The 27,445-nt window shown below is 36.2% G+C and overlaps 2 protein-coding genes across 2 annotated transcripts; one reads left to right on the top strand and one right to left on the bottom strand.

Annotated features, from left to right (window-relative positions):
- The first annotated feature begins 6,865 nt into the window (after nt 1–6,865).
- Nucleotides 6,866–9,221, top strand: LOC121052296 (protein NRT1/ PTR FAMILY 5.8-like). The gene is made up of 4 exons (XM_040517014.1): nt 6,866–7,003; nt 7,645–8,427; nt 8,490–8,639; nt 9,141–9,221. The coding sequence occupies exons 1-4, from the start codon at nt 6,866–6,868 to the stop codon at nt 9,219–9,221; spliced, it is 1,152 nt and encodes a 383-aa protein (XP_040372948.1).
- Nucleotides 9,222–14,570: 5,349 nt separating this feature from the next.
- Nucleotides 14,571–15,125, bottom strand: LOC112195233 (dirigent protein 5). The gene has a single exon (XM_024335609.2). The coding sequence runs from the start codon at nt 15,123–15,125 to the stop codon at nt 14,571–14,573; it is 555 nt and encodes a 184-aa protein (XP_024191377.1).
- Nucleotides 15,126–27,445: the final 12,320 nt, after the last annotated feature.

Below are 27,445 nucleotides of genomic sequence, written 5' to 3'. Positions count from 1 at the left end.
TAAAATTTGCACCTTCATTTCTCCCTAGCCTCCTTCCCCCTCCCTTATTCTCTTACAGCCATACATGAGGATTATTGGGCAACTTTGATTAAGGGAGAATGTTAAAGATTGCAAAATGGAATAAAGGACAAAAAATATAGAGAAGAAGAATTGAGAAAATAATCGAAAAGCAATTTCTATTGCCTATTCTTTTTGTTCTTTCTAGTTTGGCTTAATTGCTTCACTTCATGGAGTTGACGTTAATTGTTATCTTGGTCTCTTTTCATGTTTTTTTTTTGTTGGAGTAGACTATGTTGCTAGGCTGATTTGGGTTTAGAGAAATTGATTTTGATAATAGTCCTCCTGCGGTATTGTAAATTGCATGATTTATTAAGAAACATAAGGAGGTTCATAAGAGTATCCAAGCTTACAAGGTGATTGGCGTCAAGTCATGGCTATGAACTGAGTTGTAAGTTAGATTTGTATTGCAAAAAATTGTAAGGATACAAAAAAGGGTCAAGATTGGAAGTTTTGTGCAAATTTTAAAACGGGAGGTCAAAATACCAATTTAGGAGGTATGAATAGAAGTTTCCATTCCAATATCGTGTTTTTATTGGGACCTCCAAATTTGCTCACTCGACCTCACTTTATTATGAATTATTAAATAACATATATAACCTACTAAAAAATGACTATTAAGGACAATAATTATACCCAAAAAATATTATATTGATTTTCTTTACACTTTCCAATTCAATAATATTAGATCGCATTCTTTAGTATTTTCCTTATCTATTTTTATTTTCGAATATCACTACACACTCATTAAAGGCGCGCGCACACACACACACACACTGACACACACACACACACACACACACATATATATATATATATATATATATATATATATATTTATACAACACATCTCCACTGCGGACGTCCGCAGTTTTTCTTAGATACGGATTTTAGGTTTTGACCCACTTTTCGATCATATTTTCACATCTTAACCGTTCAGTTTTTAGGTCCTAACGTATAGATCACCTCTGCAAAATTTCAGCCAAATTGGTGATCGTTAAGGCATCCAAAACTGCAATTTACAACAATGTACACGAATGGTTCCGGTTCGACAGATTCGGTTCGTTCGTGTAAATTACAATTTTTGATGCCTTAACGATCACCAATTTGGCTAAAATTTTGCAGACATGATCTATACATTATGACCTAAAAACTGAACGGTTAAGATGTGAAAATATGATCGAAAAGTGGGTCAAAACTGGAAATCTGTACCTTTTTTCTTAGGTGCGGATATCCGCACCTGAGCAAAGTTATATATATATATATATATATATATTAAGAATCAAAACTATAATTAAGATCATGTGACATAAAAATGTATGATTTACATGTTGAACATATATTGGTGAGGGAAAACAAATTAAATCATATTATTAACTAACAGTCTATCCACTATATTTGCAAAAAACAAATTAAAAAAAAAACTAAAAAAATATTTAAATAATTAATCATGAGGTATAGAAAATAGAGAAAATAAAATAAACATTAAGAAAAAATGATTAATTTTCATTTTTTTACACAACTAAAACAGGAAGAAAAAGTTAAAAAAAAAAACCACTAGATAATTCATGTTATTTTCTTGTTGATTAGAAATTAATTTATAAAACTCAAACCTTGTGTTTGATCTATTTTATTGAAAAATAGATTATGTTGTCTAATTAAGAAATGGATATATAATTAAGATTTATAGAGTAATTGAATCATGGAAATATCTAAGTTTTTTTATTTTAAAGATAATAGTTTGTTTGCAAATTATTTTTTTATTATTATTTTTTTTTTGAGAAAAGTTTGCAAATTATATGAGTGAGGTTATTTGAGGAACTTTAGTGAAGTTTAGTGAGTAAATTTAGTATATGAAAATTTGACAAGAGGTGTAAAAAGCATAAGAGGTCAAGTGAGTAAATTTAGAGGTTCCAATAGAAAAACTCATATATATATATATATATATTAAATATGATCAATAAAAAACAATGAGACAATGAGTCTTGTATTACCTATAAAACTATTGAGCCACATTTTGAGAGAAAAAAGATAAAAATAATGTAATTTTTTTTGTTAAACAAAACAAGGCCATTTTCGGCCATGAGAGTTTCTATTGGGACCTCCAAATCTGCTCACTTGACCTCACTCTGTTATGAATTATTAAATGACATATATAACCTACTATAAAATGACTATTAGGGACAATAATTATACCAAAAAAATGGTTATATTTATTTTCTCTAGACTTTCCAATTCAATAATATTAGATTGCATTCTTTATTATTTTCCCTATCTATTTTCATTTTCCAATTTCACTACGTACTCATTAAAGCATTCATATATATATATATATATATATATATTAAGAAATAAAACTATGATTAAGATAAAAATGTATGATATTCATATTGAACGCATATTGGTCAGGGAGAACAAAATAAATTGTATTATGCCCTAAATCTAAATCTATCTATTATATTTGTAAAAAGAAAAAGAAAAAAAAAAGAGCTAGCAAATAAAAATAAATAAAAAAATATTTAAATAATTAATCATGAGGTACAGAAAATAGAGAACATTAAGAAAAAATGAATAATCTTGTTTTTTTTTAAAAGCTAAAAAAGAAAAAGTAAATAAAAAAAATCACATAATAGTTCATGTTATTTTATTTTTGTTAATTTTTAAAACTCAATACCTTGTGTTTGATTTTTTTTTATTGGATAAGAGATTTATGTTATCTGATTAAGGAATGGAGATGTAATTAAGATTTATAGAGTAATTAAATCATTGAAATGACTAAATTTTTTTTATTATAAAGATCTTAGTTTGTTTGTAAATTAATTATATGAGTGAGGTTATTTGAGGAACTTTAGTGAGGTTTAATGAGTAAATTTAGTATTTGAAAATTTAATAGGAGGTGTGAAAAGCATAGAGGTCAAGTGAGTAAATTTGGAGGTTCCTATAGAAAAACTCTTCGGCCATTTTGGCCCTATTCAAAAGTCTGCTCCTTATATCAAAAGATAAAATTTGAGTCGAATGTATATATATACTATCTATATTATTCTAAAAATTTGGGTGCCGTGTGAGTAGATCCACTTCTGCCTTAATGCCTTTATTACTACTTTTAGGCCGCGGTTCGTAAATCAAAAGGGATAGACAGTTTGATCCAATTTACACGACCTGCGTTTGCAGGATATTTTATAGCAATTTAATTAAAGATCGAAAGTACCTGGAGGGAGGGAGGGAGAGACCGAGAAAAAGATGAGAAAAAACCGTGTAAAGGGAAACAATGTTTGAACCCTGGATTCCTGTAAAGGGAGAGAGAAAGCAATGACGAAGACCTGAAAAGACTGAGAATAGACTCTTCAATATTTGTCTTCCTCTGGAGGGGAAAAGAACCGTCCTCTGTATCTTGGAAAATAGTCAAAATACACATGCAAGCGTAGGAAATGTTTAGTAGTCGGTTGTGATAGTTTGACATATATTACAGGTTTGGTTGAGGATATATAGTACATTGAGGGATTATCATATATATGATATATGTCAAATTATCAATGTGATTATCACATTGAATTAGTAGTAGGTTGACATAGTGTGATAATTCCATGTGTGTGATTATCACATTGAATTAGTAGTCGGTTGCGGATATATATTACATTGAATGTTTAGTAGTCGGTTGTGTAATATATGTGAAACTATCACATTGATAGATTTAAAGATTGAGGATCGATATTTTTTTTGAAAAGTGAATTCATTGAAACTTTAACGATTACAATCGTTTAGAATGACATCCTGAAAAATCTTGGGAGCAGACACAAGCCACAAATGACTTAAAGCTAGAGCTAAGCTAGAACAAACCAGAAGGTGTACTACACCAACATGTTGTTCATGTACAATAAAATACTGCTTTGAATCACTTATAGAGAAACTAGCAAACAACTGAGGGTAAATTCCCAGCCTCCTCAAGATAATTACCAACAATGAGACCATTGCCACGACCTTGAGATTTAGAGACGAAACCATCAGAATCTGCAATCCAGGTATACAAGAGATTGATAGACCAATCAAAACTATATTCGTCCCAGCACAAGTAGCACTGTTCGCCAGGCACGCAATTGTGGTACTCACAGCAATATTATACTGAGATTTCTTATAGAATGTAGAGATGAACAATCCACCTACCCATAAATACGGTACACCCGAACTAATACGGATAACACAATTGATCAAGTAGATACCCAAAATACCTCCTGGGTCCCAAATCCTTGGAGAACTCAAGCCCAAATGGACTCCACAATAGACCCAGAGGTAGCCTAGTCATATCACCCAGTTTTCTGATCTGGACACCCAAACGCTAGGCACCCAGACATGAGTTACCGCCATCATCATCTTCGACGTCGACCAAATAGCCATCATCAGAAACGTTGCCGCCATCAAAGACGTCGCTGCTGTTAGACGCTTCGCCTCCATCAGAGGTCGCAGCTCTAGCAGAAGCAAATAGCCGCTCACTACGATGACCCACCACTGGATTTGCTACCCTTCAGGCCAGATCCGATTCCACCAGCCTCCTCACACAACACCAATCAGCCTTGGCTTCCTCGCCGCCCGCGCTCTTGCTCGACATTGGTCTCGGTGTCTAGGCACCGCTGCGTGCCTTTGACGGCGCTACCGCGTTGGGGAGAAAACCCTAGCAGAGCGTTTTCTTTTTTCTTGACCTATTGAGGATCGATATTGAATATTACCAATGCACAAGAAACATAGTTTTATTATTATTATTATTATTATTATTATTATTATTATTATTATTATTATTATTATTATTATTATTTGTGAAAGAGAATTTCAGTTAATGATGTTTTAAATTTAACCCAGTAAAAATGTTAGCGTCTTTGACCCAAAGCACCAAAATGAGCCAAAATTATCCCAGTTACCCCAACAATAGTTTTTTGTTCCCACTAACTCATTTAACAGCTAAATGACAATTTTGCCCTCGGGTTAATTAATAAACTACCTCATGCCTTCTTTTCTCTCTCTCATCCCACTACGATCTGCGAAACTCTCTCTCTCTCTCTCTCTCTCTCTCTCTCAAATTCCACTCTGGTTTCGACTTCCTCCGGCGGCGGTGACAGCACAATGTGGCTGTGATGACGAAGCGGTGAGGCCGCATAGTTTAGTGACTTTCAGAGAAGTTCAACCTCCGGCATTGATCGGAATCGAACCGAGAGGATCCGAATCGGATGCTGCAGAACCAGACGCGTCGGCCAACTTGTTGCTTCGAATCATGAGACGATAGTGCCTTGGAGGTTGAGAGCGTCGCAGAGGCTGGAGATGACGCTGCAGATCGAGGACCCTGTTGAGATCAGACGGCGACGAGCACGGAGCACTGAGTCGACTCAGGCAGGAGGCGACCGCTACCAACTTCCTCAGGCCTTGGCACGTGCCGCAAATGCCTCTGTTTACAGCCCCGAGCTTCTGGTCGGACCTACCTCGCCGGAGTCCATGGTAGACGATTCGGAGTCGGAGCTCCAAAGCATTGGCGAGAAAACCACTCTTGATGTGGGTGCCTAGAGCATTTTCTGGGTGCCCAAATCAGTTTGTTTTTGTTTTTGTTTTTTTGTTTAAGTAACAGGACAGAAGGAAAGGAAAAAAAAAGTTTTGAATGTCTATTGGGGGCAATAGATGTTTCGAATTGATATAATCTCTTCGTTTTTTTTTCTTTAATCAAAGTTTTATTTGTCTAATTTTAGGAAGATTAGTTTCCATTCCAGTAACCGAAAGTTCTATTGGGGGGCAATAAATGCCTATTAGGGGGCAATAGAGGTTTATTGCTCCTCTATTGGGAGGCAATAAACGTCTATTGGGGGGCAATAGTCGTGTATTGGGGGCAATAAACCTTTCCGACGACCTATGAAATCTCCAACGACCTCTTTGGGGACCTCCGGCGAGGTTTTCAGAAAAGTCTGGTGAGCGGCGGCCGGTAACCAAAATCTGGTGACCGGTGACCAGATTCCGGCAAAAGTTAGCCGAAATTCGGTCACCGGATTCCGACGAAAGTTGACCGAAATCCAGCAGCTGGTGATGGGACTCCGGCGAAGTTTCCGATGGTTTCTCTCTCTCTCTAAGTAACAAAGGGGTGAGGGTAAAAAAGTCTTAAAAAAACAAAAAAACTTAATGAGATATTATGGAAGACTTCCTTAGAGTGTTTTGAGTAAAGGGGAATTAAAAAAAGTTAATGGGGTAAGTGGGAAAAGAATCTCTAAAAATGGGGTAAATGGACAAAAACCCAAAATGTTATTATCTAAAGATTTTACTAAAGTTAGGAAACAAATTGAACATCATATTTTAACAGCATAATTTTTTAAAAATTCAACCGCGTACTCCAAAAGGATCACCTCAAAATCATAATTTATGCTAATTATGCGAAAACTCACTTTCTCAAGTTGAGAGCGTGTAAATTGTATGTGTAAGTCGCGAGTTTTGGGTGAGTTGGAGACTAGGAGTTGAGCAGATGCTTTTTGGTACAAAAGTGCAGCATTTTGACCATATTACTAGGAAGAAGAGAAGAAAGACGAAGGAAATTGATTGCAACTTTCTACGTTAACATGTCTCTTTATAGTACAATATATATGTAATTCTCTAGCCTCCGCCCTAAGCTCATCGTCTTCTTCTTCTTCCTCGTCTTCTCTTTCTCAAACAAACTCACAGTTTCACAGTACCAGTACAGTGGATCAGATTTGGTTCATATCGAAATTTACTCTTTCTTGGAGTCTTTTTGAATTTCTCTCCCTTTTACTGAAAAATTTACACAGTGGAAGGCCTTGTTAAGAGAATGGACCTCCAATATTACTCGAAGCTCATTCCGGTGGGAATCAAATGGGGACGCTACAACATCATTCTGTGCACATGCTATCATTCCGTGAGGCAGTGGTTCCATCGCCAGCTTCAAGGGCTACTCGGCTCATCGGGGGTAATTAATTATATATGCACTTATTTTCTGAATGATCTCCAGTCTCTCTCAGAGAAACAATTAATTACAATAGCAGATTTTTCTTTGGTGGCTAGCTATCCATCTTCTATTTAGTTTCCTTTCTTTGTTTCTATGTTGGAAATTAATAATATGGATTATGCATTTATTACAGGTTTGGTGGTCAGCCACAGCACTGTAAGCCGTGTGGTAGTGGTCGGGTCTCATGATAACATACCTCACCACAAACTGGAGGCACCCGCATTTTGGATTAGCTGCTGTGGTGACAAACGTGCAAGATGGTGTATCAGACATCCTTGTAATTGTGCTTGCTCATATCTCAGATACATCCAGGGGTCATTTTAGGATGATTGTCTTCACAAATATTGCATATTTTCTTGTAAGTATTCTTGTAGTCATATTGAATAAGTCATTAATCTGTCCAAAAAGTGAAAGCTACTTGCATGCATTTAATTTCCATCATACTTGCTATATATAAATAAAACTTGATGTTACATCCTTAACTGAATAATTTGCTCTCAAATCTTAGTTAATTAATAAGACCTGTATCTCCGTTTTGACCGTTTTGATATATCACATTCATGTTTTTCAGGGACTAGTTCTATTGGCGGTTTCTGAGTCAGGATATAGCTGCTAGAGTATTCTATGGAGCTGCTGTACTTATAGCCTTAGGCGAAGCTGGACGATCTGGGAGTTTGGAAGAATTTCATGAGGATCAATGTATAAGTGAGCGGACACAAAAACCATACATAAGTGATGATGAGAAAACCCGGACTGCAGAAGCACTCTGGCACCAATGGTGGTTTTTGGGTGCAGTACTGGCATTGTTTTTGTCTCGTTTTGAATGGTATTTAATCTTCATGATCTCAGCATCTGCGATCGGGTTTTTCTCGTTCATATTCAGGCTCGGCCGTGCCTCTTACTTCATAAGCAATAAAGACCTAGCCAGAAATAAAGAAGACATAAGGATACTGCATCTTGACTCTCTTGAAAACATATCCACCCTCTGTCCAGTAGAACAATTGCAAGAACCAAGACTGGAGCTTTACACAGCCACAGAGATGATCCCGTATCGGCGAGCAGAACAGGCACAAGAAGGGGAGAATCTCACAGAACCCAAAGAGTGTCTCCGTCCGGCAGAAAGATTAAGAGCAAAAAAGTTTTGGACACTCAGTAAACTTAAGGAGGAAAAACTGTTTTTCATGAAGCTATTGCCTTGGTGCCCAGCCTTTTTGGTATACAGTGCGGTAGAGGCATCAGTCAACACGTTTTATATAGAACAAACAGATAACTGGAAAGTTCCTGCTGCCGGAATTATTCTCATCATGAATAGCAAATCGTTCTCAAATTTCATCATTCCATATCTTTTTCAGTTACTTGTTCCAAAGAAGTGCAGAGATGATACAGTGATGCAAATTGGCTGTGGGTTGACTTGTTGTGTGTTTTGTTGTATATTGCTGCTTGGCAGGTTGAGATCCACAGGATGAGTTCAGTAAAACACGGTTCCAATAGTATTAGCGTCTTTTGGTTACTTCCACAGTTCTGCCTAGCAGGCCTCATGGAAGGGCTAGCTGTCGGGGGATTGAATAATGGACTTGTTCTTGATCGAGTAGCTGAGGTAATAAGCTACTGACTAGGTACCGACCTCACATTATTGACTTCGTCTTGGGTATTGGAAAGCTAATTACAGCCCTTATTCTTTTGGCCTGCAGACAAAGTTGGTTTCAAGGTGACATGAAGACAAGCCGTCTCGACAAGTATTACAGATTCTTAACAATCTTAAGTCTTGTTAACTTATTGATGTGTTACACCTGTGCCACCATTTACTTCTATGCCAATGGTGGTCATGGATCACAAAGCAAAATCGTTGATGATGAGGAACTCGCCGGTGGTGGAGCCAATGGATTCATCATCGATCTCTCATTCTAGCTACGGTTAATTTCTACCTCAGCTATGTATGACTATTAGCCTATATAGATCAGGATTGACTGCACCATGTAAGCATATCTCATCAGGTGTATGGATGGCAGTAGGATAGTGTATTAGTGTAGTTAATTTGTTACTATGGTTACTTGGTTTTTAGGAGTTAAATTGATACTATTGTTACTTGGTTTTTTAGGAGTTTGTTGCTATTGTTACCCGTTCTCTGTTGGTGTTTGTTTCCATTTTCCAGTGTTTGTATATATACCTAGATTCGTGAAATATTCATTCATGAATGTGAGAGACAAATATTATCTTCCCTGGCCTCTTTGATTCCTTCCTGTACTAAAATTTATTCTCGTATTCAGTTGTTTTCTTTCAAGGCACCAAGGCCAAAAAAAGAAAACATTTATTTTCCAACTATAGCAGCGTAGAACTCGACCGAAAAAAAAACCTATAGTAGTATAGAAATCATTTTCTCTCGCTGGGCCGCCTCTGTTTTTTTTTTCATGTGGACAGCATTTACTCGGTTTTCTTCTTACTATTGTTTTGGAGGTCTAAGGATCTTTGTCATATACTCTCAAAAAAACAAAAAAAAAGGATCTTTGTCATCATGTCATGTTGTCACGTTATGCTCACTTCCTTTTTTAAGAAGTGTCTCTGAAGAGTTTCATGTGGGGAAAGCATTTACACGGTTTTCTTCTTACTGTTGTTTTGGAGGTCTAAGGATCTTTGTCATGTTGTCACGTTTTGCTCGCTTCCTTTTGAAGAAGTGTTTCTGCAGAGATCCTGAGAGGAGAATTGAGAATCACCGAAGGAGCAGACTATCATTGAGCTTCGATACTAGTCAAAAAGGTCAAAGGGTAGACCGGGGTTGTCGGCCTACGACTCTTCGATACTTAAGTCAGATATCTGTAACAATATTGACAATATAAGAGTAGACAGAGAGTAGTTTCTTACTATAAATGAAAGTGAATGCATGTATATATAGTGTGGGTTATAACTTGTCTCATATTTTCATTTCCAATGTGGGAATAAATGTGACATACCAAAGTTGGTAATGTGAGACCAGAACCTTCACTAGACCGGTCCCTAGGGGCGGTTCCTGTCAATGTATGCGCTGGGCTCTAGGCCCACCTTGTAGGGTTGTGTCATAGGTTGTTACGTCCCATTTTCAAGGTTCTAAAAAACGGGCTGGGCAGCGCCTAGACGCTAGGCGTCGGCATACCGTTTTGATTTTGGGCTGGGTGAAGTCACTAGGCGGCGGGCTTCTAGGCTGGCTAGGAGACCTACGTGGACATTCCTGGGCGTTGGGCGCTGCATTTTTTTTCGATTCGTCTAGCCAGATTGATAACTCCCAAACTTAATAGTCTTCAAAGACTTCTCTCTGAACTGAAACCCAATCCTTGACAGAGCCCTTGATCAAAACTAACAACCCAGTGCGCTCGGATGAGTCGGTGGTGGTGGAGTTTCGGCAATGAACCTGATAAGAGAGAAAGTCGGGGATTGAAATTTGAATCTTACGTCAGAATCTCTGATCAACAAAACTATCAATTGGTAGATGAATGAAGCTTTCCTTGATGAAGACAACGAGGATTTTGGTGTTTGATGATCAACTTTGGCGAGAGGAAGAACTGGGAGAGTGCAGAGAGAAAAATGGCAGAGTTGAGAGTTCACGAAGCATCTGGACTTCGTTTCTTGACTTTCTTCTAAGCACATACAACTAGAAAATGACAATTATACCCTAAGACTAATTAATATAATTACAGTCATAACACTTTTATCTGAGAGTGGAGATTAAAACCAAAAGAAACGGGAAAAAAAAAATTTTAAAACGGAAAAAATACACACACATTAACACACTATATATATATATATGTAATAAAAATAAAAATAAAATAAAGTAATAATAAAAAACGCCTAGTCCCCGCCTAGGCCTCTAGGCACTAGGCCCCGGATTACTGCCCGACTAGCACCTAGCATTTTTTAGAACCTTACCCATATTTGAGTTTACCGGTTCATTGGTCATTTGGACTGTAAATGATCAAAATGTTTGCTTTTTACTTTCATTTCGAATATTTAGGGGGGAACTCCAAGTTGACTTTTTCTTCTGTTTATTTTTCAAGAAAAGTATTTTTCATGAAAAATGTAGAGCACGTTAAACTGAGTCCATGGACATATGGCACGCTAAAATCGGAGTTCATTTGAGTAAGTTAAGGTCTACGGAAGTTGAATTTCTATGTCAGAGTTTTTCGGAGACTTTATAGAGGGAAAAATTAATTTTTCTTGTCATGACTATAAATATATGGAACCCTAGCTATTTAAGGGAGGGGACCTTATTTCTCGGGCCATACACATAGAGAGAAAGGGAGTTTGGCAAGTTTTTCCTGATCTGACTTGAAACAGGAATCCTATGATTTCTCCGCTGTCCGGCCACCCCAAACCGCTGCACGGGTTGGAAAATGAGTGCATCTTCCTCTTCTATGGATCCATAGCCTGCACGGTTAGATTGTTTTGGTTTTTCATTAGGTTGTTAGAAATATAGAGTTGACGAAACCTTTGAAGTTTAAGCCAATTTTGATGTGTTTTCGGATTTCGGGATTTTCAATGAATCACTGAATGAGGGTTTCGAGGTTTCGTTTCAATTTGATTTTAGTTAACTATCATTTTATTTCCGACAAGAGTATCGAATTTGAGCATTATTTATGATTTACAATTGCTTGGATTTGATTTCACATTTGATCTACTATTTTGATGAATATTTCAGATTTGTGTTTTATTTATTTAATTTATAATTTTCTATGAATATTTCGAATTCTGTGCTTTTCGCGATTTATGAACTTTAGCTATGAATTGTGGTTTGATGATCCTTAGTTGAGTTTATGTTAATAATTGTGATTTTATTAAATGTGTTAGATTGATATGCTATGTGATTGGACTCATTGGTGACACTAGAAGAAAGGGGAAGGACTAGCGGTCTCAACTTGTGGCACCAGAAGAGAGGGGATGTATTGTGGCTATGGTTGAAGATGAGGCACCAGGAGAGAGGGGATGAATTGGTGGTTGTACGATTGTCGATTTGACACACACACACACTCTTTACTATTTGAGTCTTTATGATTAACTTATGGGAAGCAGGAAGGCTCCAAGAATTGCATGTTGGATTTGTGCTATAAGAAGTGTTTAGTTTGTTTTGCAAGATTGGGTAGCCCATTTTAGGAGTTATTTTGCCAAATTTTCAGTATAATTTCTCCTAAGGTGAGTTTTGCAATGCCATTTCAGATTTCGAGGAGAAATTCGTAGTAGATCCTGTCATGTGTTTCCTGGTGACCTCTACTCAGCTTTCGCCTGGTTGAGTACTTGTGTTTCTATACGATATTTTTATTACATAAGAGATACATGCTACTAAATTAAATAGTACTTGACCTAACACGACGTAACACATTTAATTTGATGTTTGACATAATCAAATTTACAACAGTTACGAGCACCAACAAATATGACTCATCAAGACAAGGAATCAACCAGAGACAACACGTGTCAACATCTAATAAGCTCTGTCAATTAGGCAATTAATGTCAAAAAGAGAAAGAAATCAGCTTGATTGACTGAATCAAATACATGAATCAATTCGTTGGTCGTTGGGTACCCCGATTTCAGCAGGTGCCTAGACTAGTTTGGATGCCCCGGTTTCTAAGGTATTGGTTAGGCTTTGGACCAACTATGACTTCCTCATATCGGCCTCTAAAAAGTACAAGTGTATCACAATTTAGTGCTAGGCGAGTTGTGCATGGAGGAATGAGGATAATTTCAATGAGAAAAGAAAAAGAGACAAAAGTTTTTAACTTCAAGAGATACCTATTTGATCATTAAGCTACTCTATTTCAAAATAGAAAGTTGAACTATCTAAAGTGAGTTGTAGTGACTTAAGTTAGTGAATGTTCCGTGGCTTACAAATAATGGTTTGTAAATTTGACAATAAATTTCAATTTGGCGGTTTTGTTAGTGACTTTTGTGGTGGCGGCAGTGTTTTTTGTTAATAGGTTTAACTCTTGCGTTGTACAGTTGTACTTTTCCAAGTAAGTTTCCAAAAAAGAGTTATGTCCTATCTGCTCCGATCTACCCCCATACATCTTGATTCCTAATTTCTTATGCTGATTGATTAGGTAAGATGCTGATAGCCTCTGCTGTGAGCAGCTCAAGAGTATATCTGGGTTAATTACTTCATATCGATTACTTTGTTTATTTTGCAAAGGTGACAAGCTAACAATATAGTAGAACCGACAGCTGAAAAAACAAGAGAAGGACTCATCAAGTCGATCACTAGCCAATTCCAAGTAATTAACTAGCACAAATTATATACTTGTAGAACAAATATAAATTAGGGTAAATTCCTCCTATGGTACCTGAGGTATTGCTACTTGGACTGTTTGATACATGATGTATTAAAGGGGACAGTTTGGTACTTGAAGTTAGACTCCGTTTGACACTTTAGTACTTCTGTTAATTTTTCTGTTAAATGTAAGGATAAAATTGACACTTAGAATATATGTATAAAAACATAATAAAAAAACATGAGTTTGTGGGTTGATTTTCTTCATAATTTTATAGGTATGAATTAATGCTTATGGGTTATGTTGAAGGTGAAATATTAGAATTTTATGTTTAAGAAATATAGTAATCATATAGTGAACACCCATGAGAGTACTCCATTGAAACTAGTCTCGTACAACTAAATTTTTTTAAACATAAAATTCAATTATGTCAACTTTAAACTTTAACATAACCCAAAAGCATTAATTCATTTTCATTTTCTCCTAAATGACTCAAAAAATGATGAAGACCTAAAATAATACCAAATAATATCATCGCATTGTGTTTATGAAGAGGAGGAAAAATCAGTGGATTCATAGAGAATAGTACATCAAAAAAAATCTAATTATTATATTTCTTTAACATAAAATTCGAATATTTCACCTTCAACATAACTCATAAACATTAATTCATACCTATAAAATTATGAAGAACGGCAATCAACCCACAAACTCATGTTTTTTTATTATGTTTTTATACATATATTCTAAATGTCAATTTTATCCTTACATTTAACAGAAAAATTAACAGAAGTACCAAAGTGTCAAACATAGTCTAACTTCAGGTACCAAACTGTCCCCTTTAATACATCGGGTATCAAACTGTCCAAGTAACAATACCTCAAATACCATAGGAGGAATTTACCCTATACATTATATAACTATATATGCTTTGCTTGGCATTACAGATTAGTTGGTTCTAATGATTCTTCTTTTCTGTTTGGTAGCTTGACCCTAAATAATTATATTTGTGACGCTCCTAATAGCAGGGTATCAATCGTGTTATACCTCACTGCCTCAGTACATGCATGCCGGCCTCCGTTGAGAACGTAAATAGGAATTTCCATCAATGAAACTCCTTGAAATCTTATTAAGAGAAATTCTACATACGACGGGTGTTACAACTCTTCTCAGGGTGTATACAACTTTCTTCTCACAATAAGTAATCATATTACTTACAGTGATTAGTGGTTTTTATGAAATACACTCGGAAGAGTTTTCGACCAGTAGCATGGGAACATCAACATCACTACAGTCTAATAACATTCATACAACTTGATATCCATCTTGAGGCGAAAATAGTAGTCATCCTGAATAGTGTCAGTTTGAATTGTGCATATCCCTCGAGCCATGAAGAAATCTCCCGTCCCTCCGACAACCGAAAGATCTCTAGTTTTTTCATAAATCAAATCCGCCCCCATGATATTGAGTGTACCCTTGTGCTCGCTCGAGTTGAACACCAAAGTGTAGGCAAGCCAAGCAGAGTAGTCGTCCTTCATGTCAAAGAAATAGAAGCCTTGAGCTCTTCCGACGGGAGGAGACAGAAGATGGTGGTCTTTGGTCAGAGGATCGTTGAAGACAACCAGCAAACCAAATTTGTGCTTTCTGTCAAGCCCTGTTATATTGGCTACAGCAGCAGATGTTGCATTGGTCGTATCCGTGCCGTTGAATAGGGTGTCGTGGAAATAGAACACAAGCCTCTTGCATGGTTTCGACTCTTTGAATGGATTTTTGGTTGCCAAAACAGATGGGAACACCAACATGAATGTGAGGACCAAAAGAATGGAACTTTTTGCTACTAAAGTTGACATGGTTGTTCTTGGCTGATGGGATCAATTTTGTGTTAAGTGGATAGATCTATCTAGTGGTTCTATTTATATTAGTGCCCTTCGAAGCATTCCGTCTGTTTTTATGCTAGCTCCAAGTTTGGAATTTTTAAAAGGAATCGTTATTGTTTGTTCATTTTCTAATAGTTCAAACTTTTAAACTAAATTTTGAATGTTATGTGTTTAGTTTATAGTACAAAAATTTGAACAATCGGTCTTGTAGTTTACTTTGTCCTTTCTAAAATTAGATATTATATTCACCATAGTGCCCTGTAAGTGTCAAAATATATGAATAGACATGGAAAGATTATTACGTAGGACAAACGTACCACGTGGCTGGTACGTTTTTTGGCAATGAATATTTAGATCGGGAGAGGCAATTCACCAATCTAAAAACATTATGAACCACCCATAGAAACCCTGTATTTTGAATGTTATGAGTTGTAATACCCTTAATTTTGTAAAAATTAAGGAAACATTCTCTTTATTTGGGATGGTATATATATATATATATATATATATATATATATATATATATTTTTTTTTTTTTTTTTTTGTGGACTAAAAGTTCATATACTAATGTTTTTTTTGTTCGTTGGGTAAATAATCATAAATTCATGTGAACTCTGACAAACAGACAACATAAGCTCAAAGAAACCATCGTCAGCCTGTATCCAAGCATTAAAAGTGAAACTTCATTACTCAAATTCAGTCCGCAAATCAAACTGATGTGCATCTCAACATCCAGTTAGTTTCTTCTTCTTCCTTTTTAGCTTTTCCTGTTTTGTAAGATTTTCCCCACAACATCCCAGAACGAATGTAGTGCAGCTGATGAAAGTGCTAATAAATAGCGGTACTTATTAATTTGCTTGAACATCGAATCAGGTCCAGATTGTAATAGACACCAAGGCCTACACTTGGAACATACGCAAAATCAAGCATGAAAATACAAGGACAAAATGTGTTTTCTGGAAAATGGGGATTGCAAGTTATGGATCAATCCTTACTAGGCAGCAGAAACCAAAATTAACAAACAGAACACCAGATTTTGATTATGCAGTGAAAACCTCAAATATGAGATTAAAAACACTGCGGGGCTCTTACTCTTGAGAACCCAAAATAAGAATTAACTTATGATGAAGGATATGATCTTTACAAACTTGAATAGCACTAGGGCTACAATGATTAGACAAAAACTAATACAAAGTTTGTCTTCCGTCTTGAACTCCTTCACTTGAACGATCACCAAATATCGCTCTTCTTCCTTCACAGCTCCTCTACTGATCTCAAGAGAAGTTATATATATGAAACAATGATCAAGAACACTTAAACATGGACCAAGTGTTTTGACTTTTGTGAAGACTCAATCTTAAGCAAGCAAGCAAGAATCACCAAACATTCTTGCGTTCCAGGTCCTCTTTATATGCTGTCTGTTTTTCCAAGCTCTAAGAATAGCTGCCGCAACAACCAAACAATCAAAACAGCCTTTTTACCCTAATCCCCTTCTACAAGGAAAAACAAATCTTTTTGTGTTAACAAAATATAAACAATTAAGGACACCAAATCCTAAAATACTTAGGAAATCAATAATACAATTTGGCACACATAAAAATATCTTTAAATGAATAAAAAATATTAAACCCATTAAACCCCAAAGATACTTTCCCGTTTTGTATGGAATGTCAACACACCAAGTTGATCAAAACTTGTACCTACAATCTCCCCCTTTGGCATTCCTATACAAAACATAAATTAGGACAAACTCTCCCCCTCAACAAGTACAGAAAGAGCATCACAACTCTTCATCCATTCATTTCTGAAACACTTATCACACATTGGTAAAATACATAAGATAGAATAACATTATCACAGTCACACATCCCCCAATCACACAGCTAATTTCTTCCCCTTTTTGAATAGGAATGACAAAGGAAACTTACGTAGCAGAAGCGATGTAGAAGGAGGATCACAAATAGATGGTGCACAGTAGACACTAGCCCAAGTCGAATCAATTAGAGGAAGATAGTCCAAGTATTAATACTCCCCCTAAGTGTGACCATGTGATGAGAGATGCAAGAATGAAATGCAAACACACAATGAGTGGGTTGTATCCAAATGCTAAGAACAGATTTAATTCGCATAGCTTTTCCAACAAGAGCAATACCACTTAACCATAAACAAGAGTGCAACAAAATAAGTTCACACGAGTGAATTGATTTTGACAATCACAAGGTAAGATAGAGGGTGATCGAGTATTCTATACCTCTTGTTGTAAGAGTGAACATATCTCAAGATGGGGTGTGTAATATTTGTGGAAACTTGAAGAGCAAAACTCACATACGAAACAGTTTGAAGCACATAATCTTTATTCCCCTTATAACACCGTGTGGGCATGATTTTGAATTTTTTCTTTTTGCCTTTCACACAAAGTAACATTTTTGCTCAAGAAGACTACGACCCATGTAACGAGTATTATGCTAGCAGCTCCTAAGTCAGATGACTTTAGGGTACTAGATGTAACAAGGACATCCCAAAGAACACATCTACTCGAGTCAATAGTTTCACAATCCACCGGGGTGACCAAACCATTCCCGTTTCTTCCCAATCCTCATATCATTCGTCACGATAGAGACCTGTTTACTTTAGGAATAGCCTGGCCATGCTCCATAAATCATTCATTTTTTATTTTTTTTTCAAGGAGCAGCAAAAATAAGGAAATATTCCGTACAAGAGTATTGAGAGCATGCCAACCAACAAATATGACTTACCATCACTTAGAGTATGTGTGCATGTGAGGATTCAAGGTGATAGAGAATATGTTGTTCAAGCTCACAATTACAGAGTGATACAAGGGCAAAATCAAAACGTGCTAGGCACCTCATTGCACACAAATTTAAGGAAAGGAGTATAGCCCCTTGTCAATCTAAGTTCAAAATAATATGTCAGACACTCGGGGATACAAACCACCATTTCAATCCTGAATTTCCAGAAACTGAACCTAACAATGCAGAAACATAAAGAAAATGCACTTATACTATCATGAAGACATACAACATGAATGCATGAAAAATGGATCAAGCGAAATGAGAGTATCAATACTTAGAGCATCCACCAACAGTGCTTCTAAGTGATTCAAATTGAGTTCGGTTTAAAGGCCTAGTAAATGAATTAGCCAATTTGTGTTCAGTAGGAATGAAAGCAAGCTCAAGCATATTATCAAGATTATCCATATAAGCAGAAAAATGATTATTTGAACCTTTTTAAATCCAGATTTGCTTCTGCTTCAACTTCTGCTCTTTGGGGATTGCAATACCCACTACAAGAAAAATGGCTTTTTGCAAGGAATTTTTTCCTTGTAAAAAACTGGAAATTCCTTTCATTAACCCAAATGCAAGGAATATTCCTTGCATTTGGGTCCTTGCAAAGAGGCCCTTGCAAAAGAGCAAATACAACGACTTGAAAATTCCTTGCATTTGAGTTCACAAATGCAAGGAATTGTTCATCTCAAATGCAAGGAATTAAACACTTGGGGTTAACTATGGTTAACTGATATACAAGGAGAATTCCTTGCATATCATTCCTTGCATTTATTTAAAAAAAAACAATTAAAAAACAAACAAAACTGAATAAAATAAAATACCCCAATTTCATTCCAAACTTTTCTTTTATTGCTTGAATTAAAAACAATTGGTTCATTTGTATATCAAAAATTGCGATTTAGTAGTCTTTCACTTAACCACAGAACACTTTACTTTCAGATGCAGACAAACAACACTTAGAGGCGTTTGAAACAGAAACTTGAGACAAGTCCATCACCTTCTAGCATTCTGACCACGTACTTTAGACATTATGGGCCTATGACCAGGAAGGTATTGAGTACACGAGTGCAACTTGAATCATTTCTTCGAGCTCAATGCGATCACAATTAGTATTAATATCCTTGTCCACTAGCATTTCAAGCTTCTTTTCCTGATGCAGCTTTTTAACCTGTGATCAAATAAATCTCCAATGTAAATCATATAAAATTGGACTAATCAGTTACTATTTAGTACTATTTTCGTAATAAATATACATGATTTGTGTTGTTTGCTCACCCAATCAAGTATGGCTACTTTTTGGTTAGTTGACTAGGCAAATTCTAGAGCTGCCTGGCCTCTGATTAGTTCAAGGAGAAGAATACCGAATCCAAAGACATCTTATCAGAGGACTGGAGCTATGTGCCCTATGGTACCCCTCACTGCAGTGGTGACATGTGAATCTTGCTGATCCAAAAGCTTTGCCAAATCAAAATCTCCGACTACGGCTTCACAGTAGTCATCAAGTACATTTGATGCCCTCACATCCCTGTGGATAACTTTGACATGTCACACTACTCATGAAGGTATAACAGTCCTCTTGCAGCTCCAAAAGGCAATCCGTTTCCCTAGTTCCCCAATCTAATACTGGTTTCCCTGTTAAAAGCATTGATAAGATTTAAATTTAGCCAAACATAACAAACATTCTAAATGATTAATTGAGTTGGTTCTCTCCTTTGATTTAGTACCTTTGAGATCAGAAGCCACTGGACATGTATGGGTATTCTAGAAGTCTTTTTGTTGGAGTGATGCAAAACCCATAATATGTCACTCACAGTAAAGAAAATCACAACCCAGCAAAAAAAGAAACAAATATACTTTTGAGCTCCAAAACCAAATGGAAAAACAGGAAAACCTGCAAAGCGAAAATCACATACCAGTCAATCAAATGTACTAATTAGGTTCCATATCCTCTGCCTCAACTTCCTAGTAACTGTCCTGCAGCAGGTATTTGTTCAAGAATTTAAGTAGAATATATAGCAAGGCTTCTTGACAGTGGCAACTTTGTTCTTCAAGAAATATGACATTTTGCAGACCATTTGTAGCTATTACTCTTCTAATGTACTATGCATTATAGAAGTAAAAGTAAGAAAATTTTAAGAAACTAAACTAATCTTGCTCAATCAACTCAAATGAAAATTTTTTGAGCCTAACATTCTTATAAAAAAATGTGCAGATGCCTATTTTATGTGAGCCTAACTTTTGTTTCATGCTGTCAATTTGACATATCTAAACTGCAAAATGAAAATGGTATAAACAAAAACCAAAGGAGGAATCCAATGCATGCCAATTCTACAAGTCTATTTCAGAAAAAAAAATAAAAATAAAGACCATGTAATCTGAAAACAGAAACTTGACTATTGTAGCAGCAATTATTCCACAGTCCATTATTCAAAGTCGTATTAAGTTCATCTTTTGCAAGACACCGGTCTGGGAGTTTGTCTTTCCAAGCTATATTTACTCCACAACTGGGTTAATAATAGTAATGAAGTTGTGTTCTGTGGCAACAGAACCAAGACATACAATAAGCCCAAACAGATAAGCACAAAATCGATAAAAGCAACCACAACAATTTGATAGGCTCTTAGCAATTTAGTCACCTAAACCATAATTCGAGCAACCAAATAACAACAAATGTACTTGAATGTAATATTCTACTCTAAGTGCAATAGCCATCTTACCAGTTCTCTGTGTAAGAAACAACAAGGGTCTTGTCTAGAAAGCAATACTGATATCCATATGGTAGGTCAGCAGCAATGAATGGCTGAAGGCTAATCTGAGGTGATCTAAAGACCAAACTGATCAGATGAGTTTTCCCTTATGTTGGAAAATTAACTTAGAAGAACAGTAATTATAGTTTGACATGTACTGGTGATGTCCAAGTGCCCCAACAGTGACAAAATAAGCTAGAGAAACTAGTAGCAGTGAAATAAAATCTTAATAGTTGAAAACAAGATTGGCATTCAGACAGGAACAGAAATAACCTGTTCATTAATGATAACAATGTTTCATCATCAGAGGGATTCACATTGTTTTTGTTGGAATCATTTAGGTCATGATCCCTCATCAGCATGTTAGCTCCAGACCTCTTCTTCCGAGGAATATATAACCCAAGCTGCTTAAGTTTAGAGAAACTTGAGGAGCTATCAATGTATCATCCCCATCCATTGCAGTGGCAATCATGTGGTTGCAACTTTTATGGTCTTTAAACCTGGGTAGATCAAAGAACAATTCTTTTCTTTAGAACTAAAAACTAGTATATAACAGACTACAACATTGGTTTTTTTTTTTTTTTTTTAAACACCTGTCAAGTGAATGGGGATGAAGTTAAAAAATGTCAAGAAAGCAACAACCATAAAGAGATCTAATTTGAGCTTCCTGTTCTTCGCTTAAGCCACTGACTCTTTTTCTTGTGTGCCTATGAAAATATGAAGTTAAAATTAACCAACAGCAAGCATGAAGACTTGTTCCCAAATGAAAGAGTAAATGAATAACAAAATTTACACTAAAATATGGCATCAGTGAGTTCACTACTGCATCTAAAACTTTAGAGTAAAAAGTAATCAAACTGTAATACTCAGAATTTAAAATGTACTTACGAAGGGTGAGATTTTGATTCATGATGAGTAATAACCATTTCCTGTACTTCTCCATCTCCATCAGTTTAACTAGACTCAGCAGAAACAGCTTCCTGTGCATGGCGCAATCCTTTCCTTCGCGCAACTTTGAGTCCAAGCTGTTTAAGCTTGTTGGAAATTTGAGTTGATCAAATTTTCCTATCAGGATCAAGAGCTTCAGCAATAAGGTGACTACAATTGACAGGTTGTCCTTGAATTTAAATTGGCCATATTTTTAAGGAAATTCAGTAAGGTGGATGATAAATTAAGTAGGCCTACACTATTAAACTGTATAAGCACAACTCAAAATTCTGGTAAAACAAAGCAATCTCAAAATGGGGATATCAGTATTGCTTTCTACATATGAATAAACAAATCAATACTGATATCCACAAAGTCAGAAACCCCAAACTTTTTAAATTGTCTGCTCACTAGGTCAACTCAAAGAAGAGGCATCTGCACATTTTTTCATAATGTTGTTTTTATCTCTACAATTGAACTTTCATGATCAGCTAAAGGAACAATGAAATGCACAAAAATATAAGCAATAAAAATAGGGTGGCAGACACAAAACGAGCATACCTGCTGGAGTTACTACTTGTCTGTCTTTTGAATGGCAAATGGCTATTGCTCTGCTCAGTCCAGATCAAAACTATATAATCTGACCTCATCTGCACTTCAAACCCAACTAAGAGACTGATAACTATTAACATTCTAAACATACGAAAGAATTCAAAATGCAACAAATTAAATGGGGGAATCTAAAAATGTTACAATACCTCAAATACATATTCACCGGTACTTTCAATCGGCGTCACCGGAACAATTCAACCTACAACCAAGCAAAAACGAAAAGAAAAACAATCCAAAACATATATCAGAGCAGTGAAACATACAACCCAAAAAAATTGAAGCTTTAACAAGCTTGAGAGGTCGACAGAGAGGGCAATGCCTAGATAAAAAGCCTAGTCTTGAAACCCATATGGAATCATATAAACCCAAAGCAAACTAAATTGAAAACAAACCAAATTATGTCCATAAACCAAGGTAAAACAACCAGATCTATTAACGAACCAGAATATGAGGCAGAGATGGAGAACCTTGCGAGCAAGAAAGCATAACCAAACTAATTAAGTGCGTGCGAGTGAGAAAGCAGAGATGGGTGGCGATGACGATAGGAGAGATGGAGAACCTTGCGTTGCTGACTTTTGGGGTTGGGTTTGAGTACGAATGTTCATGAGTTGCAGATTCGCCAGTCACAATTGGATTTGGGGTTTTTGGTATTTTGGGTGTGTTCTTCATCTAGGTGCCCATACCAGAGAGAATTGGTCTTCGTTTTCTAACTAGAGTCAGTGGAATGATAAAGGCTCTCAGTGGAGTCCACGAATAAAAACAAGGAATCGAGTCAAATCCTTGCTCTTGTAATTTTGTAGAGCGCTAAAAAATCCCGCCCAACAATAATTGCAAGGACTCCAAATCTATATACAAGGAATTTATCATTTTTTAGATTTTGGAAGACCAAGTACAAGGACATGTTGCATTCCTTGCAAACACAGAGAGCCAAATGCAAGGATTCACATAATTCTTTGCATAATTCAACCAATTGCAAGGAATATATCAATCTTTGCATTTGATTCGTTGCATAAGCCCAAATTTGTTGTAGTGACGCTCTGCAATCCTACTAATCAACTCCAGATGCTCTTTCAGCTTAGCTTGCAGCGATGCAGTTGGGCTAATTTTTGATGCTTTTCTCTGATTTTGAGTGACCCTGTGAAGTATATTACACCTAGGACGTATGTGTCCCAATTTTCCGCAATAATGACAAGTGGGAATGAAGCTTTTAGTGTTATGAATGTACCTGAGATGACGCACAGACTTGTGACTGTCAGAACTTACCTGAGCATTTTTTGATGGGTTTGAAGGGCTAAATTTGCCTCTAATCTTTTGGGCAACTTAGGACCAGAAGCATTGTTGTTTGAAGCTTGTGGCTGATCCAATGAACTTTCACATTCCACACCTTTAACAAAGGTTAAAGGCTTCCAAGACTCACCTTTATAACCTAACCCTTCTTTGTTGACATGAGTCTTACCAAAGCCCATCATCTTGGAGACCTTTTCAGACCCTATAGAAAACTTGTTGAAGCTTTCCTTGACTTTGAGTAGCTCATCCTGCAATTTCTCATTTTCAAGGGTTAGTGAAACATTTAGAGTGGACTGAGCCTTGACTTCAACCTGCAAAACTTTAATTTTGTTAATAAGATCACCATGTTCCTTGTCCCAATCCTTAGACTTGACATCACCCTACAAAACTTTAATCTTACAAACAAGGTCATAACGTTCTTCATCCCATTCTTTTAAAGAAGTTTCAAATTTTTGCTCAATCTTTTCTTTTTACTCTTAATGATTCAACTTCTTTTTCAAGTTTGTAATTTTTTCGAAGAAATTTTTTTGAAGCATTATACAATTGCTTACACTTTTCATTTGTTTCTTCATCAAGAGTATCATCTTCATAATCATCGGATAAATCAATATTAAGAGAGGAAGTAAGAGCAAGATTTACCTCTTCACCATCTGATTGAGACCCTTCATTACTATCACTCCATGTGGTCTTTAAAGCCTTGTTACCACGTGAATTATACTTCTTGTTGCCATAATTGGCAGTAAGATGTCCAATTCCACCACACTTAAAGCATTTAGGTTTGTTAGGAAAAATTTTCGAAGAGTTTCCAAAAGAATTTTTTTTTTTTTTTTTTAAGAATTTTTTTAACTCTTTTGTCAATAACGATAAATCCACATAAGCATCATCAACATCATCTTTCTTTTTAACAGAAGAGAAAACAATATTTTTTTACCTTTTTCTCGGGCTTGATCCTCATCTCAAAGTTTTGAGATTACCTATAAGTTCGTCAAGAGAATAGGTGTCTAGGTCTTGAGTCTCCTCTATAGCTGTCTATTTGGATTGAAACTTTGATGAAAGAGACCTAAGAATTTTCTTGACAATCCGATGCTCTTCAAAAGGATCGCCAAGACTGTGACACTGACTTGTCACATTCATAAGACGAGCATGAAAGTCATCTATTGATTCATCCTCCCCCATTTGCATGTTCTCAAACTCCAAAACAAGACTTTGAAGCCTCTGACCTCTAACCTTTTGATTTCCTTAATAAGTGACCTGAAGAAGATCCCATGCTTGTTTAGCCGTGTCACAATGGCTGATTCTCACCCTCTCCTTCTTGGATAAACCTGTGTATAAGGTATTCCGTACCTTGAAATCACAACTTCTATTCGGAACCTCCTCTTCTGTCCATTCCTTCCTAGGCTTAAGAACTCTTGCAGATGTCCCTTCTACTTTCTTTGAGTCTTCAGCCTTGGTGGGGTGTTCCCATCCAGTCTCAACTATATTCCACATATTTTCATTCTGAGAGTAAATGAATGCCCTCATCATAATCTTCCATCATGAGTAATCTTCACCATCAAACAAAGGGGGGCAATTTATCGAACTGGAGGCTCTGTTATATTCACGTTCCATCCTTGACCACGGATCAACTAAAAAGTTTTAGAACCTGCTCTGATACCAAGTGAAAATACAAGGACATAATGTGTTTTTTGGAAAATGGGGATTGCAAGCTATGGATCAATCCTTACTGGGCAGCAGAAACCAAAATTAACAAACAGAACACTAGATTTTGGTTATGCAGTGAAAACCTCAAATATGAGATTAAAAACACTAGGGGCTCTTACTCTTGAGACCCAGAATTAACTTATGATGAAGGATATGATCTTTACAAACTTGAATAGCACTAGGGCTACAATGATTAGACAAAAACTAATACAAAGTTTGTCTTCCGTCTTGAACTCCTTCACTTGAACGATCACCAAATATCGCTCTTCTTCCTTCACAGCTCCTCTACTGATCTCAAGATAAGTTATGTATATGAAACAATGATCAAGAACACTTAAACATGGACCAAGTGTTTTGACTTTTGTGAAGACTCAATCTTAAGCAAGCAAGAAAGAATCACCAAACATTCTTGCGTTCCAGGTCCTCTTTATATGCCGTATGTTTTTCCAAGCTCTAAGAATAGCTGCCGCACCAACCAAACAATCAAAATAACCTTTTTACCCTAATCCCCTTCTACAAGGAAAAACAAATCCTTTTGTGTTAACAAAATATAAACAATTAAGGACACCAAATCCTAAAATACTTAGGAAATCAATAATACAATTTGGCACACAGAAAAATATCTTTAAATGAATAAAAGATATTAAACCCATTAAACCCCAAAGATACTTTCCCGTTTTGTATGGAATGGCAACACACCAAGTTGATCAAAACTTGTACCTACAAAGCATTATGAGAACCATAAACAAGGGAACCAATTGAACACCCACTACCTAATGACGAAGTCATGGGTTCGAATCACCATGGCGGTAGGAGTGAAATCCTTTGATCCTCTTTTAAAATAAAAAAGAAAAATAAAAAAAAGGGAACCAATTGAACCAACTAATGCATAGACCCATTTAGGATGGTTCATGTTGGCAAGACGCCAGAAGGAACTGGCTTGCTCTTTGAATGTAAACTTTTCTAGACGGTAATTGGGGTGTGTGGAATGGAACCCGGTGTGAAATACTAAATTTGCAACATGTTTTTGGGTTGCTGGGGTAACCATATATTCATTTGTACTAGGATTGAACCCACAATATGTCTAATAACTAATGGTCCAAAGGTGGAGTACAAGAGGGATCAATATTAGACTCATAGATGAAGCGATTAAATATATAAACATGATCATTCCGAAAAGTAGCCTAATACGACAAGTTTGATTGCCTTGAAATAGTTAATAGACATTATTTGGATAGGAATTTAGTAAATAAAGATTGTTGTGGGAGAAAACTTTTCCACCTTAGTGAGATCAACAAAAGGATTTTGAGTTGTTCAAACAGATTTCATCCCCTTTAAATGTGATACCAAGGTGATTATCAGTAAGCAGAGTTTAACAAAAGAATATTAAGAAATTTTGACACAAAGGTGTATAAAATACCAAAACGAATGAAGTATACCAAACAAATGCGAATACATTGCGCGTTAATTCTTGATTATTGCAAAGAACAACTACATGAGATATTATGTACCTATTTGACCGTTATTATCATCGACCTACTTTAAATTTCGAGGACGAAATTTTTTAAGGGGGTGAGTTTGTAATACCCTTAATTTTGTAAACATTCTCTTTATTTGGGATGGTGTATATATATATATTTTTTTTTTTTTGTGTGGACTAAAAGTTCATATACTAATGTTTTTTTTGTTCGTTGGGCTTGTTTTCATTTTTAACATGGGCTCATATTTTGGAGCTTGGGGAAAGCAATTGGGTCAGCAAAAGATATGTATGGCAACGGTTATAATATTTAGGTCGGTTGAGGTTATAATTGTCATTTTGTGAAAATTAGTACAAATGTATGGGTGACTCATGAAGCTTTGGGGGGAGCCTCGTCCCCATCTCTGTGGGTTTCTCTGGAACCCTCTCGAGATCTCTCTCTTCTCTTGCACGAATGCACGAAGCTTTGAGCTTTCTACTTTTCTTTACATCACCAGTAAATAACATAGCAATGCATAGGATTCGATATCAAATATCACTCTGATCCCAATTTTGTGAAGGGAAGCTTCACGTTAATTTCGCGAAGCCACGCGATTTTCTCCTTTACTTGCTCTCTCTCTCTCTCGTCGCTGACACAGATCACGCTAAGACTAGCATCACCATCTCGGATTCTCGTAAAGAACTCGTCAGCGAAGCCATGGGTTAACCATCGAGGTACACACTCCCTCCTTTTCA

The sequence above is a fragment of the Rosa chinensis genome, chromosome 3 (genome assembly GCF_002994745.2).
Source record: "Rosa chinensis cultivar Old Blush chromosome 3, RchiOBHm-V2, whole genome shotgun sequence".
Taxonomy (NCBI): Eukaryota; Viridiplantae; Streptophyta; class Magnoliopsida; order Rosales; family Rosaceae; genus Rosa; species Rosa chinensis.
Note: the sequence above shows the minus strand (reverse complement) of the source record. Positions and strands in the feature narration are given on the sequence as shown.

Bases quoted from the DNA above. Each gene is read 5' to 3' on its own strand.
- LOC112195233 (XM_024335609.2), bottom strand. From the start codon at position 15,125: ATGTCAACTTTAGTAGCAAAAAGTTCCATTCTTTTGGTCCTCACATTC.
- LOC121052296 (XM_040517014.1), top strand. From the start codon at position 6,866: ATGGACCTCCAATATTACTCGAAGCTCATTCCGGTGGGAATCAAATGG. The intron at 7,004-7,644 runs GTAATTAATTAT...TTTCTGAGTCAG, and splicing joins GGCTACTCGGCTCATCGGGG to GATATAGCTGCTAGAGTATT. The intron at 8,428-8,489 runs GTGATGCAAATT...GCTGCTTGGCAG, and splicing joins AGAAGTGCAGAGATGATACA to GTTGAGATCCACAGGATGAG.